General features: G+C 48.9%; 1 protein-coding gene across 1 annotated transcript in view; it reads left to right on the top strand.

The window, feature by feature from the left end:
* Ldlr (low density lipoprotein receptor) overlaps nt 1-13,728 on the top strand; it is a 41,020-nt gene extending 27,292 nt beyond the window's left edge. The window contains exons 11-18 of the mRNA XM_046436745.1: nt 2,528-2,646; nt 3,048-3,187; nt 4,667-4,808; nt 4,948-5,100; nt 5,779-5,949; nt 9,794-9,871; nt 11,042-11,199; nt 11,939-13,728. Of these exons, the coding sequence (XP_046292701.1) occupies nt 2,528-2,646; nt 3,048-3,187; nt 4,667-4,808; nt 4,948-5,100; nt 5,779-5,949; nt 9,794-9,871; nt 11,042-11,199; nt 11,939-11,974 (997 nt within the window). The 3' untranslated portion in view covers nt 11,975-13,728. The remainder of the gene's footprint in view (nt 1-2,527; nt 2,647-3,047; nt 3,188-4,666; nt 4,809-4,947; nt 5,101-5,778; nt 5,950-9,793; nt 9,872-11,041; nt 11,200-11,938) is intronic.
* The last annotated feature ends 2,305 nt before the right edge of the window (nt 13,729-16,033 follow it).

Below are 16,033 nucleotides of genomic sequence, written 5' to 3'. Positions count from 1 at the left end.
CTCAGGAGGCTGAGGCAGGAAGGTGCAAGTTCAGGGCAGTCTCAGTAATTTAATGAGACCCCCATCTCAAAATAAAATTTAAAAGGCTGGGGCTGCAGCTCAACGGTAGAGCCTTACTTAGCATCTGCGAGGCCCTGGGTTCCATCCCAGGAACCGCAAACAAAGAGAAAGAAAGAAAATTAAGTGAGAAATTAAAAAACGAATTTGCTTAAGTATTTGGTGTCAATCTCCTGGGCCAGGATAAGGTTAGAGAGGGAAGACACGAAGGTCCTTCTTTAAGTCGGTTTGGGCAGCCCTGTGTTTGCGAAGCTCTGGCAAAGGGTGGCTGGGCGAAGGTCACTACCCTGTGAAGACCAGGAGCCCGTGGCTGACTCAGCACCTCAGCCACTGACCAGTATCCCCTGGCAGGAGGCATTGCCCCTGTCCCCTGCCCACTGCATATTCTGCCCAGTAGGCTCCCTCTGCCACCTGGCATGTGACAGGACTCATTTCACAATTGCAGTGGTGTGTTGGTGATATGGGTGGCACCCATCCTGGCACCACAATTGGAGGTGGGGGTACATTTGGCCCAGTGCAGAGGATGTGGGAGAAGGTGCACTTAGCTGTCCTCACGTGGCATCTGCAAGGGCAGGTCAGAGAGTGGCTGGGCGGGCAGAGCCTGTGGGTAAGGGCAGAGTCAGGCTGGGCCTGGATCCACCCACAAGAAAACATGCCCAGGGGTGTGGGCACCTGTTGGATGGAGGGGCGAGGCCACCTGGGTTTGGCCACACAATCTACAGGAAAGAAGGAGAGAGCGTGCCAGTCCCACTGCACTCAGGCACGAGTAGTGTGCAGACGTGTGTGTATGTAGTGCCCGCTTATCCTCAGGTGGTTCATTCCAGGACCCCCGTGGATGACTGAAACCATGCTCAGTACTGACCCCTCTCTTTTCCTGGACATACACATCTGTGATGAAGTTCAAATTTCAAATTAGGCACAGAGAGATAAATAAACTAATAAATAATAATAAGATAATTAGAACAATGTACTATAATAAACTTTTGTGAATGAATGCATCCTTTTTGCAGTGATATGAGATGATAAAATTCCTGTGTGAAGGACCTGGGGTTGTAGCTCAGTGGTAGAGAGCTTACCGTGCATGGTGAGACACTGGGTTCGATCCTCAACACCACATAAAACTAATAAATAAAATAAGGTTTTAAAAATTCCTATGTGGGGACTGGGGCTGTGGCTCAGTGGTAGAGTACTTGCCTAGCATGTGTGAGGCGCTAGGTTCGATCCTCAACACCAAATAAAATAAATAAAATAAAGGCATCTACAACTACAAAAAAAAATTTTTTTTTTAAATTCCTATGTGAAGAGATAGGTGAATAATGTAGGGATTGTGACATGGCATTAGGCCACTGTGTAAAGGTTACTTACACAAACACTGACACCTTAATAGTTGATTTGATAATGAGACAGCTACCAAGTGACTAACGGGTGGGTAGTATATACACTATGGACACAATAAACAAAAAGACAATTCATGTCTCCAGCAGGACAGGGCATGATGGTTTGAGATTTCATCACCTTACTCATAAAAATCATAGGAATTGTTTCTTTCTGGATTTTTCTATTTAATATTTTTAGACCATCATTGACTACAGAAAGCACAAACATGGATAAGGGGGAACAGCTATATTTTGCTCTCTTGTTTCTTTTTACTCAAATTATGCATTTCATTCTCTACCAGCTATGCAGTTCCCATGTCTGAGATCCTTCCTGTGAAACGTGGTTTATTCACTGGATAGGCCATGTTTTTCTGTGGGATTAATTTGTAGAAGTTGGACAACATGTCAAAGTATATGTTCACAGAGAGCATTAAAAAAAAAAAAATTGCCTGGCCTGGTGGCCCATGCCTGTAATCCCAGTATCTCAGGAGGCAGAAGCAGGAAGATCACAAGTTCAAAGCCAGCCTCAGCAAAAGTGAGGCACTAAATAACTCAGTGAGACCCTGTCTCTAAATAAAATACAAAATAGGGCTGGGGATGTGGCTCAGTGGTCGAGTGCCCCTGAGTTTAATTCCTGGTAACAAAAAAATAAAAATAAATTATGTTATGTAAATTTTACCACAATTTAAAAGTTAAAAGAATATTTAAAAGGCAAATAAAATATTATGAATTGAGGTGCATATTCCAGAGCCCCCTCCCTGATTTTAGCATCAGAATCTCCTGAAACTACAGAATTTTTTTATTTTGTTGTTTTTTGACTTTTTTTTTTTTTTTAGCAGTTCTGGGGATGGAAACCAAGGCCTAATGAGGCTAGGAGAGGGCTCCACCACTGAGCCACACCCCAGCCCACACAAACACTCTAAAGTCCCTCCTGGCCATTTTGGGAGGAAAAAAGAAAAAGAAAAGAATCTGGAGTCCCCAGTGGGGCCTTATCCGGAGCCTTGGCTCCACTTAGGCAGACTCTCGCCTTCAGTGTTGGCAGGAACATGTCCTGAAGAGCATCCTCATCTCTGTTTTCCCTGTTGTCCCCCCAGCTTTATGTACTGGACAGACTGGGGCACCCCTGCCAAGATCAAGAAAGGGGGCCTGAATGGTGTGGATGTCTACTCGCTGGTGACAGAAGACATCCAGTGGCCTAATGGCATCACACTGGGTACGTTGAAGGGATGCTTGGCCCCACCAGAGTCGGACCCCATCTGGGGGACACAGTAGTGGCCAGTTGCTCCCACACAAGCCCACCAGCTCCCTGAGGTTTAACCCACAGTTTTCCCTCCTCCTGACCCGGGATGTCAGCATGTGCCATGAGGCACTGGGGCGAAAGCCAGTGCCTTCAGGCTCATGTGGTTGGGGCTGCTTCTCTGGAAGCTTCTTTTCTACTATTTCTATGGTGGTTTCTTCTAGGGGGAGCAGAGTGGCCCAATTCCAAGGCTGTACCCTCCACCCAAAAATGGACAGTGCCCTGGAATTTTCTGGCCTATCTGATGATCCTCTCATTCTTGCTGCTGGTACCAGGTATCTGCATGTGACCGCCCCTTGTCCATCTGTGCATTCCAGATCTCTCCAATGGCCGCCTCTATTGGGTAGACTCCAAACTCCACTCAATCTCTAGCATTGATGTCAATGGGGGAAACCGGAAGACCATCCTGGAGGACGAGAAGCGGCTGGCCCACCCCTTCTCCTTGGCCATCTTTGAGGTGAGACCTGGAAGGAATTCACAGATCATTTTTCATTGATTTAACTGTCGGAGGTTTAAGCGTGTGGGTAATGGTGGGCACGCCTTGTCTAGTTCCTCCAAGCCAAGACTAACTAGGAAAGCTGCTCTTGACCAAGGAGAGGTCTTAGAACTGAAGATACGTCCGTTTTCTTCTCAACAAATGCGAGAATGGGGACAGGTCAGGTTCCTAATAGAGCCTTAGCGGGGAAACCTGCTCTAAAGAAATGATGCTTGGGGCTGGGGATGTGGCTCAAGCAGTAGCGCGCTCGCCTGGCATGCGTGCAGCCCGGGTTCAATCCTCAGCACCACATACAAACAAAGATGTTGTGGCCGCCGAAAACTAAAAAATAAATATTAAAAAAAAAAAGAAATGATGCTTTATTTGTACCCCCACGTTCATAGTGGCATTATTCACAATAGACACAAGGAGGAAGCAGGCCGGGTATCCACTGGTGAGTACATGAGCACAGTGCTACCCATGCTCACAGCCTTCAAAGGAAGGAAATCTTGCTGGGCATGGTGGTGCACATCTATAAGCTCAGCGGCTTGGGAGGCTGAGGCAGGAAGATCGCGAGTTCAAAGCCAGTCTCGGCAAAAGCGAGGGGCTAAGCAACTCAGTGAGACCCTGTCTCTAAAATAAATACAGAATAGGGCTGGGGATGTGGCTCAGTGGTTGAGTGGCCCTGAGTTCAATCCCCAGTATCAAAAAAAAAAAAAAAAAAAGGAAGGAAATTTTGATACATACTCCATTGGGGAGGAGCCTTGAGGACATCATGCTCAGTGAAATAATCCCGTTGTCCACTGATAGCAGGGAGCTAAAATAAGCAAATTCACAGAGACAGGCAGTAGAGTGGTGGGTGCCAGAGACTGGGAGTGGGGATTAGAAATCTTAATGGGGACAGAGTTTGAGTTTGATGAAAGTTCAAGAGATGGATGCAGTGTTGGTTTTACAATGAATGTGCTTAACACTGGTGAATTTTACACTTAAAAATAGTGTTGATGAGCTGGGCGTGGTGGTGCACACCTATAAGTCCAGTGGCTTGGGAGGCTGAGGCAGGAGGATCGCGAGTTCAAAGCCAGCCTCAGCAACTTAGCAAGGTGCTAAGCAACTCAGTGAGACCCTGTCTCTAAATAACATACAAAATAAGGCTGAGGATGTGGCTCAGTGGCTGAGTGCCCCTGAATTTAATCCCTGGTTTCCCCCACCCCCAAAAAATAGTGGCAATGAGGATCAGGGTGCAGCCACATGGAAGAGCATATGTTTAGCATGCACGAGCCCTGGGTGCTACCTAGCATCATCCCCCGAGGAAAGCCTAAAATGGAAATCTGTTTTGCCATGATTGATGCTGTGACCTAGTATTGCTTCTTCCCCCAAAGCCCCAGAGGTTAAGAGGGAGCGGAGGTCTGTGTCCTGTCCCAGTGGCTAATGGGATGGATCATCTTCCTTACCTTCGTACAGGACAAGGTATTCTGGACTGACATCATGAACGAAGCCATCTTCAGCGCCAATCGCCTCACAGGCTTGGATATTGATTTAGTGGCGGAAAACCTGCTGTCCCCCGAGGACATTGTCCTGTTCCACAATGTCACACAGCCCAGAGGTAATGATGGGCAGGCTGCACACCACCGACCCCCACCCCTGAGAAAGACATTTCCCTGCTAGTGCCCTGGAATTTTCTAGACCTTTCTGGTCTCTGATGGTATCTCATTCTCCCCTCATCTTTTTTTCTTCTTCCCCAGGTGTGAATTGGTGTGAGAGGACAGCCCTCCCCAATGGTGGCTGCCAGTACCTGTGTCTGCCAGCCCCACAAATCAACCCCCACTCCCCCAAGTTCACCTGTGTCTGCCCAGATGGTATGCTGCTCGCCAGGGACATGAGGAGCTGCCTCTCAGGTAGGCATGGTTCTTCCAAGCCTTGCTCTGCTCATCTGGGCTCTGGGAGAACAGGGCATCATAGGTCACGAAATGTGGCTTAGTTCTGGAAGCTGGGAAGTCCCAGAGCAGGGGTGAGGGACTTCTTGCTGCATCATAACATGTGGGGCGTCACACAGTGAGACAGAGGTCACACTGTGACAGTGTGCTCAGCTTTCTGGCCCTTTTGTGTGTGTGTGTGGTACTGGGGATTGAACCCAGGCTCTAACACTAAGCCACATCCCCGCCCCCAATTCTTCCTCTTCTTATAAAGGCACCAGTGTCATGGGGAGGTCCCTCTGGTGTCGGGGGTGTCCCACTCTCATGACCTCATCTAATCCTACTCACCTCCCGAAGGCCCCATCTCCAAATCCAGTTAACATACGAATTCTGGAGTGAAGTTCCCAACATACAAATTGGGGGGACACAGTGAAACCACAGCAGGGGCCGAGGTGTCCGTAACAACTCCCACCTACAAACACCTGCAAACCTAGTGTCCCACAAATAGTGCTGGAAGAACAGCACAGACAGCGATGGGTGTTTACATCCCGTGCGTTGGTGGCTGATGGCACTCGCTGCCTACTCGTCACGAGGACCACAAAGCCATCGGAGTGGTGCTCAGGCACGTGGCACTCAGGAAATGCCTATGTATTCCCGCAGAGGCGGAGCCTGTAGTGACCACCCTGGGGCCGTCCACCGTCAGGCCCGGGGTCAGCTCCACAGCCAGGAGGCCGAAGCCCACAGACCACCGACCTGCTTCCAGCGCCCCCTGGCGGCCTGCGGCTGTTCCTGGGCTCACCACCGTGGAGTCGACGACCATGTCCCACCAAGGTAAAGGCTGCGCCCACCCTGACTCCCACTGTGGTGAGGAGGATTCAGATGGGCCCCTTCAGTGGCTGCAAGCGACTTGGTGAAGAAACGGAGTGAGGGTGGATTCCTGGCCCCGAAAGGACATCTCTAATTTGGGCTGTATGTCCTGGAACCTCAGTTTCCCTCCCTATAAAATGGTTCTGGTGACAGTATCTGCCCATCTCCTGGGGATTAAGTGAGCTAAAAGGTGGGGAGAGTGTGCGCTGTTGACCCTGAGTTGGACAAGGACTGGGACCAGGAATCCATCCAGGGGCCATGGAGCTATAATACCAGTCACTGGGAGGCTGAGGCAGGAGCATCGCAAGTTCAAAGCCAACCCTGCAACTGAGCGAGACCTTGTCTCAAAATAAAAAAGGATTGCCCCTGGGTTCCATCCCCAGTACTACAAAAAAAAAAAAAAAAAAAAAAAAAAAAAACTCAGAAATCCAATAACAGTTTAATGCAGAGTTTTTTGGTGCTGAGGTTTGAACCAAGGTCTCACACATGCTAGGCAAGGCCTTTTGTTTAGTTTTTAATTTTATTTTATTATTATTATGTTTTTAATTTTTAATTTTTTTTTTAACCTTTATTTTTATTTATTTTTATGTGGTGCTGAGGATCGAATCCAGGGCCTCGCACGTGCTAGATGAGTGCTCTACTGCTGAGCCACAACCCCAGCCCTTATTATTATTATTTTTAATTATTATTATTATTTTTTAGTTTTTGATGGACCTTAATTTAATTTATTTATTTATATGTGGTGCTGAGGATCAAGCCCAGTGCCTCACACATGCTAGGCAAGTGCTGTACCACTGAGGCACACCCCCAGTCCTTTTTATTTTTATTTTGAGACAGGGTCTTACTAAGATGCCGAGGCTGGCCTTGAATTTGTGAGCCCCCTGCCTCAGCCTCCCAAACCACTGGGATTGTAGGTATATGTCATGTCCTTTTGTTGATTTACGTTGCGGGGGGGATGGAACCTCAGGCATACTGAACGCATTTTATCACCTGAGCTCCATCCCAGCTCCCAGATCTTGTCTTCTTGAAAATTTGGATGATTTTTATTCATCATGGAGTTTTTGCATCCATTATGGTATTTAAAAATAACATTAAAATAATATTGCAGCTGGGTGCTGTGATGCATACCTGTAATCCCAGCGGCTTGGGAGGCTGAGGCAGGAGGATCATGAGTTCAAAGCCAGCCTCAGCAAAGGCAAGGCACTAAGCAACTCAGTGAGACCCTGTCTCTAAATAAAATACAAAATAGGGCTGAGGATGTGGCTCAGTGGTAGAGTGCCCCTGAGTTCAAGCCCCAGTACTCCCCCAAAAAAACAGTATTGCATTATAGTTGGCCCTCTATGCTACATCTACATTTTCAGATTCAATGTAAAATACAGATTGAAAATGTTTGGAAAAAATAATTACATCTGTACTGACCATATATGGATATTTTCCTTGTCATTAGTCCCTAATGATACAGTATAAAAATGGTTTAGAGGGCTGGGGCTATAGCTCAGTTGGTGGAGTGCTTGCCTTTCATGCACAAGGCCCTGGGTTTGATCCCCAGCACCAATAACAGCTACATTGTATCAGGTATTGTAAGTCATCTAGGTATGCCTTAAAGTCCACAGGAGGATGTGCCCAGGTGACATGCAAATAACACCTTATTTTATATAAGGTGCTAGAGCATCCTTGCATTTTGGTGTCTGCAGAGGGGATGGGGTAAACCTGGAACCAACTTCCGTTGATGCTGTCCTGAGCTTTTTGGCTCCACCTTCCATTTTGTGGCTGTGGCCAGAGCCTGGCTGTCCTCACCCAACCCAGTGTTGGAACCCAGCTGGTCAGGGAATTAATCAGTAGCTCATCCATTTATCCACCAGGGGGTGCCCACTCATCATCAGCTGCAGAGAAACAGAACTCTGACTCAGAGCAGGAAAAAAAAGTACATCAGCAAGTTTCAGATCTTTTTTTTTTTTAATTTCCTTTCACAGTAGCTGAAGGCTTTGTTCAGCCATTAAGGAGATAAAACAGGAACTCCTGTGCCTGAGGGAGAACGGGAAACCTTTTTGCTTCGTGGAGAGGGGAACTCCTAGAAAATACCCCCTCAAGCCTGGTGCAGTGACGCATCTGTGTAATCTCAGCCAGATGAGAGGGAGGTTTGCAAGCTCAAGCCCAGCCTGGGCAACTTTGCAAGACTTGGTCTCAAATTTAAAAAGGGCGGTGGATGTGGTAGTGTACCCCTGGTTTAAATCCATGGTCCCAGGGCGGGCGGTGGGAGGAAACTTCCACCAATAACCTCACCGAACATTAAGAATGCATCAGTGGATTTAGGACCCTCCCGCCATCTCAGAGATGTTTCATCAATGTGAAGCTAAAGCAAGCTTTCTACCTCTGAGGTGAACCTCTCGCTCCTAGAAGACACTTCTCTTCTTTTTTTTTTTTTTTTTTGGCGGTGCTGGGGATTGAACTCAGGGCTCACACATGCTAGGCAAGCACTTTACTACTGAGCCACATCCCCAGCCCCTAGAATTTTACTTGACCTGATTCTTTACAACCCGAATTTTACTCAACCTGTTCTTTCACTATATCGTCATGTTCTACATTTGTGGATTCCACCAACAGCAGATTGAAAACTTTTGAATCTCAAGATGTTGGGTGTGGTTGTGCACACCTGCAGTCCCAACGCCTGGGGAGGCTGAGGCAGAGCATCACAAGTTTGAAGCCAGCCTGGGCAACTTAGAGATCTTGTTTCAATAATGAAAAATAAAAATGACTCAGTGGTAAAGTACCTCTGGGTTCAACGCCCAGTTCAACAACAACAACAACAAAAATTTTAAATTGTATCTGCCAGGCACGGTGGCACACACCTATAATCCCAGCCACTTGAGAGACTTAGGCAGGGAGATTGCAAGTTGGAGGCCAGCCTCTGCAATTTAGTGAGGGCTTTGGCAACTTAGTGAGACCTTGTTTCAAAATAAAACATAAAAAGGGCTGGGGATGAGGCTAAGTGGTAAAGCACCTCTGGGTTCAATCTATTGAGCACATACAGACTATGCTTTTCCTCATCATTATTCTCTAAACAATAGAGGACAGCAACTGTGTACAGGAGTATTTTCATTGTATCAGGAATTACATTGTCCCTTGAGATGATGTAAAATACATGGGAGGTATATGCTATATCAAAGTGTCTACATCTATTCTTCTGCCGTGTATAACTAATTAGAACAAATAAATTAGGGCTGGGGCTGTAGCTCAGTGGCAGAGCGCTTGCCTAGCATGTGTGAGGCACTGGGTTTTATCCTCAGCACCGCATAAAAATAAACAAATACAATAAAGGCATGATGTCCGTCTACAACTACAAAGAAACATTTTTAATTAAAAAATAATAAAATTCATGGGAGAGTGTGCATATGTTCTAGGCAAACACTACTCCTTTTTTAAAAAAATATATTTTTTGTTATAAATAAATGCAATATCTTTATTTTATGTGGTGCTGAGGTTGGAACCCACTGCCTCACACAGCTAGGCAAGCACTATACTGCTGAGCTGCAGCCCAAGCCCAACTACGCCCTTTTCTATAAGGGAGTTGGGCATCTGTGAATTTTGGTGTTTGTAGAGGTTTCTGGAACCACCCCCTGTGGGTGCTGAGGGCAGCTGTGCTCATGAGTAAGCCAGCATGGCCTGACTTGAACTTGGGAGGGCCTCCATGTTCCCTTGAACTTGAACAGGCTGATGGGATGTGTCAGCCATTCCTTTGCATGACCACTGGCTCTGCTATGTGATGCCTTTCGTACCTGGGCCTCACTGTGTCCCTTCTCCCCCGCAGTCCTGGCTGAAGTTGCCGACAGAGGGAAGGAGGAGAAGCCTCGGAGCGTGGGGGCTCTGTCCATCGTCCTCCCCATTGGTAAGCATGGCCCAGCGCAAGTCCCCTGTGACCCCACGCTCAGCCTGCTGGGCCCCCCACCTCCCTCAAGCACGGAGCAGCCCACCATGTGGCCTGTTCACCACCTTGACCACTGGCTATCACCTGCTTCCTCTAAACCCAGCCACAGCCCCAGCTTCATTCATCTAACCAATATAATTAAGCACCGACTGTGTACTGAGCCCACTTCCAGACCTGTACTGGGGACAGAACCAGGAAGCGACGTCTTACCCCTTGGGACTGCCAAGGGGCACAGTCAGGCAGCCGAGGTGCCAGCTAGGGAGAGGGCAGCCTGGGTAGGTGCTCCCAGGGGGCCTCAAGCACACCTGAGGATTCCGCTGTGCCAATGCGGGCGTTTGCAGGTGACCTAACACTGTCCCTCTCGCCCCTGCTAATAACAGTGCAGTGACCTTTCTTTTTCTGAGGAAATCCTGTTGAGGGGGCCCTAGCACACTTGCAGAGACCCATGGCCTGAATTTTGGTGCCCAGTTGTGGGTTGACAGACATGGCAGGTCGGACCCTCCAGACTGGGGGTAACACCCACCTGGGGGTCTTCCCAGCAGAGCCCAGGCCTCTAGAATCATAAAATCCAGGCAGAGTGAGCCCTTGCCTGTCCCCTGGATCCACTGTGGTTGGCACTGTGGGACCCAGGGGCAAAGGCAGGGTTTCCGGGGCTGCCCCGTTCAGAGAGCAAGGACCTAAGCACCTCCCAGCACTGGCTGTGCAAGAGACAAAGAGCCACGTGCCCCCCTCACCGACTGAGGCCAAATGAAGTGGCCAGGTCAGGCACAGCTCAGCCTGACGTGCTTGAGGCTCTGCATTCCACTCATCTCTGCAAAAAAGAAGAGTGAATTGTGGCCCCATATGCAGAGGAAAATCCCATTTCTAAAAAAGCAGTTCCCCAGTGTGCAGTTAATCGTGGAAGAATCGAGGACAAGCAGCTACCTCTGGCTCGAGGCTCATCCAGTGGCGTCAAGTAGACCTCCGTCCTGTCTGTGGAGGGTTTCCCTTTGAACAACGAGAGAGGGCTGCTTTGCATTCAGAACAAAATCACTATCAGGCCCGAGGCCTGGGATAGGTGTTGTCAGTGCCACTAAGCAGGTCCCAGTCTCAGGGCCAGCCACGTGACAGGGCCACTCTCCCCTCCCACAGTGCTGCTTGTCCTCCTCTGCTTTGGGGCCTTCCTCGTCTGGAAGAACTGGCGGCTGAAAAACATCAACAGCATCAACTTTGACAACCCCGTGTACCAGAAGACCACGGAGGACCAGGTCCACATTTGCCGCAGCCAGGACGGCTACACCTACCCCTCGGTGAGAGGCTTAGGGAGGCCGGAGCCTGGGGCCCCCGCCAGCCCTTGGCAAAAGGTCCTCGAGGGCCAAGGCAGGCCCAGGGTAGACTCTTCTGTCCATGTGCCCGCTCAAGCCTACCAAGCATTGGGCCTTCCCCTCAGAGTGCTGAGTTTCTTGACTGGGAGTGAGAGGGACATCGGATGAGCAAACAGAGGAGTCAGCTGGTGGTAGAGAAAAAGAAAGTCAAGGGCCAGGGTGCAGCTCAGTGGAAGAGGACTTGCCTACCAGGTGCAAGACCAGAGGATGGCAGAGAAGGGTTTTGAGGGGTTGGGAGCAAGGGGATGTGATTTTAGATGAAGTAATCCAAAGCAAGCTTCTCTGAGTAAGTGGGGAATGTGCAGAATGCAAAAGTGGTCAGTGCAACAGCCCTGAGGTAGGACAGTGCCTATTGGTTTGAGGCCCAGGTGGATGGATTGGAGAGAGTGGGAGGAAGTGAAGGCAGAGAGGTGATAGGGTAGACCCCAGGAGGATCTTGTGGGCTGCAGGGAGTGAGTGAGGTGGGAGCCATGGAGGGTTTTGAGCAGAAAACTCTCCTCAGGTTTTCACCAAAGCCCTCTGGTGGCTGTGCAGGAAAGAGACGATCAGGGACCAGGGTGGAGTCGTCAAGGGCCTGGTCTGGGAGGTGAGAAGTAGGTGGACTCTGGCCATGTTTACTGAATGTTGGACTGATCATTTCCGGTGTTTACCATCTTGTTGACAGAGACAGATGGTCAGCCTGGAGGATGATGTGGCGTGAACAGCTGCTGAGAGCCCAGTCCCTTCCCGGAACCTGTTGCCACTCATGGGCAGGAAGGACACTTTCTCCCGGGGCTCTTGACCACTGGCTGTCACCTACTTCCTCTAAACCCTTCTGGCACCCCCAGGGCTTCCGTCTCCTTCAGAGTCAGCAAAGACCAAAGGCGCCGCTGGCCACCAAAGCCTGGTGCCTGTCTGCCAGAGCTTTGTTTTATATATTTATTCATCTGGGAGGCAGAACAGGCTTCTGACAGCGCCGCGGAGCGGGTTCTGCTTGGGGTTTTGGTTTTTTCTTTCCGTATGAAGGAGAAGAGGAAAAGACCTGAGGAGCCGGGATGAGTCTCAGTTCCTCTAAGTTCAGCCCTTTTCTTTCCTGCATCATAAAGAAGCGGAGGACAGTGGAACACAGGAGGAGAGGCAGCAAGTGGCCTCCCTGCTGCCAGAGGGAGCCTGACCCTGAAGGGGAAGGGCGCCCCCTACTGCTAAGGCAGCACCGTCCCGCGCTTTCCCTCGCCAAAGCTTTGCCAGTTCCCCAGGAAAAGCCTGAGTCTGAATACTCGTGAAGTGCCTGAAACACCCGCTTACCTTGTTCCTGGGGACGCCCTGCCTCCGCCCTCCATGACTCGGCCAGCCCAGGAGTGGCTGTCGCCGGACTGCGCCCTGATCCCGCCCACCGGATCCTGTGCTTCGCTTCCTTTGATCTCCTCGCACTTTTTCAGTTCAGGGTTGTACATTGTGTAAATGTGACATTCTTGTTATTTTGCACTGTTTTCTGTCACGTGTGTTGGGATGGGATCACTGGCCAGAGGTGGCCCGTGTTGGTGAATGCAGGAGAAGATGCATGTGGAGGAAAGAAAAGGTCAGATCACTGGGGACTGCTTCAAAGCCATGATTGCGAATATTTGGAATAGGCAAACCCTCCTGCATTATTATTTTTTTTTTTTTCCTTTTTGCCAGTGCAGAGGGTTAAACTCAGGATTTTATACAAGCCAGGCAAGCGCTCTGCCCCTGAGCTCCCAGGCCACTTGCTTTATTTTCTTAACATCTGCCAGGTCACTTCTATGCAAAAGTCCCAGAGCCATTAACCTCCCTGTCTGTGATCCTCAAAGGCTGCGCACGAGAAACTCACAGCCTTTCACCCTTTAGGGAATCTCCTCTAGGTCATTTGATGGAACTTGAAAAGCCAGGATTCTTCCTGAAATGGCCACAAATTTTATCATTGCATGGTTGCAGGGATGGGTCAAAGAGACAGGGGCAGCCTCCCGGATCCCCACACAGAGACATCTGAAGGGACTCTTACTGGCTCAGTACGCAATGATCAAACACTGTGACTCCCGTAGGAAACTGTGCTGGTCTTTTCTTTCTGAAGCATGTAAATAGATCCCTGTGCAGCTGGTAGCACTTGTGGTTATGTTTGCACTTTGTATATTTTTGAATGTTATCATATATATATATATATATATATAAATTATTTATTTTTGCAAACCCTGTTTGCTGCAATCGTTGGTGACATTTCTAGGGGCTCTGCATTAGGGGTAGTGGTCTCTGAGATGTCTCATCTTTATGTACAAAGATTATTCACACGGACTGGACCGTGTAGCTTGTTTCAGGAGAGTGACATCCAGGTGTCCTTGTAGTTGCTTCAGGGGTATGGACACTTGCATTTTAAAACACTGTATAGATTTTTTTTTTTTATCCTGAATGTCTTACTGTGATAGATTAAATTTCTTAAATGAGCCATCTGGCTAAACCTGATGTGGTATTCCTCTATTTGCTTTCTTCCTTCATTGAGTAGTGGACTAGAGTCCTCCAGAGAAAGATCCAGAAAGGAGCACAGAATGGGCTGCAGCCTTCATGGAGTGCTGTGATTCCTTGTGGGTGATGTCACGCTCGCGGGTGATTTCATACTCCACCAGGTGCTTCTGTGAGTTAGGGCTTTGCCAGATTCCCAGCTCCATCCATTCACTTGATAAACATTTATTGAGTGCTTACTGTGTGCCAGGCACCGTTCTCAGCATTTGGGACAACTGTACGTTGAGTCCTACTGTCTTCATGGAGCTAACATTTTAGATAGAAGAGGAAAAATAGATACAGCTAACCCTCCATGTACAAGTTCCACATCCTTGGATTCAATCAACTGCAGATACAGATATTCGGGAAGAAAGGTTGTATCTGTGCTGAATATGTGTGACATTTTGCCCTGAAGAGTAAAATGTAACAGCGATGTCCCTGGCATTCACCTGGCAGTGGGTATTACAAGTCACCTAGAGCAGATGTTGGGAGGATTGCGTGGGTTCTACGCAGATGTGATTCCATTCTATATAAGGGATTTGAATGCCAAAGACTTTGGCATCTGTGGGGGTCCTGAACCAATCCCCCACAATAAGAGGGAAGATTACAAATAAGTATCTGAAAGGAATGTTCTGGAAAAAATTAAACACGGCAATGGGCAGACAAATGATTGGCAGGGAGAAGGGACTTCATCTAAGGAGGGCATTTCTAAGGAGGTGACTTTTGAGTTTGTCCACAAGCAAGAGAAAGAACTAACAGGTGGAGACTTGAGTGTTTGGTTAAAGGAACAGTGTCCCAGCCCCCCTCCCTCCGGCACTTGGTCCCCTCAACACCATCCCCCTCTCTTTCTCTCTTCCTGTATTTTTTTTTCCAGTGCTAGGGACCGAACCCAGGACTGCCTGTACACTTGGCAAGTGTTCTACCACCCAGCTACACTCCCCAGCCCAAGGCCTACACTTCTGAAGGACTTTTCCCTTCACGCCCTTTTCTAGACTGGTTGAGCTAAGATGAAGGCTAAAACTGACGGTCACATTCAGTGCTCGATATGAAAATTAAGAGATTTCACAGCCCAGTGCAATCATAAATTCTGTCAATCCTGGTCTTATTCCATGGAGGGATTGTCTGGTTAGAGTCCCGGGTCCCTGGGCACCAGCACAGCCGCCCACCTGAGCACCCTGCCCCTCCATCCCCTCTCATGCTCCCCAGCATTCCCTGCCTGGGCTTTGAGGGAGCTTCAGAGCTCTTGTCTCAGAGCAGGTACAAATCAAAGCCTGGGTGGCGCTGGCGTATCAATTGGGGCGGGGCCAGAAAGAGCCCCGCCGGGCATGGTGGTACACAGCCATAGTCCCAGCCACTTGGAGGGCTGAGATGAGGATCACCTGAGCCCAGGAGCTCAGGACCAGCCTGGGCAACAGAGGGAGACCTTGTGTCTAAAAAAGTTTAAAGGAAAAAGAAACAGCCTACAGCAGACAAAGAACTTAAGCATTGAGGATGTCGCTCAGTGGTGGAGCCGTTGCCCACCTGCCTGGCACAGCCCTGGGCTCCATCCCCAGGCCTGGTGGTGGGGTGGGAGGAATAGAGGAAAAGGAAGGCTAAAAAGACAAAACAGAAAAAAAAAAAAATCACAGGGAGGTACCAGCTCACACTTCTTGGAATGGCTGTAATTGGCAAAACAACATGAAACAACAGAAATAACCAATGTCGGCAAGGGTGTGGAGAAATCGGAACCCTGGAGCTTGGCTGGTAAACTGAAGGGGTGCAGCCACTATGGAAAGCAGTATGATGATTCCCCTCCCCGCAAAATCATCCAATTACCATAGGATCCAGAAATCCCACTTTGGGGTACAGATACAAAGACTTGAAAGCAGAATCTTGAACAGACATTGGCCCAGAAACACCATTCCTGGCCCAAAGGTGGGAGTGACCCACGTGTCCAGGAGGGACAAGCTGTGGTCCCTCCACACAAGGAAGAGTGACTCAGCCTTTGAAAGGAAGGGATTCCTGGCATCCTACATAGGGCTGGCCCTCCAGGACATTATGCTCAGTGAAGTAAGCCAGGCACAAAAGGGCAAATCCTGCCAGGAGCGGCATCCCAGCAACTGGAGAGGCTGATGCAGGAGGATCGCAAGTCTGGGCCAGCCTGGGCAACTTAGCTAGACCCTGTCTCAGAATAAAAAATAAGAAAGCCTGGGGTTGTAGCTAAGTGGTAGAGCACCCCTGGGTTCATTCTCCAGTATCAAAAAAATTAAAAATAAAAAGAGAGGATGAG

Source organism: Marmota monax, unplaced genomic scaffold (genome assembly GCF_021218885.2).
Source record: "Marmota monax isolate L192 unplaced genomic scaffold, Marmota_monax_Labrador192_F-V1.1 WCK01_AAM20220418_F8-fsc00021, whole genome shotgun sequence".
Classification (NCBI taxonomy): Eukaryota; Metazoa; Chordata; class Mammalia; order Rodentia; family Sciuridae; genus Marmota; species Marmota monax.
The sequence above is the reverse complement of the archived record's forward strand: the minus strand, read 5'-3'. Positions and strand labels throughout refer to the sequence as shown.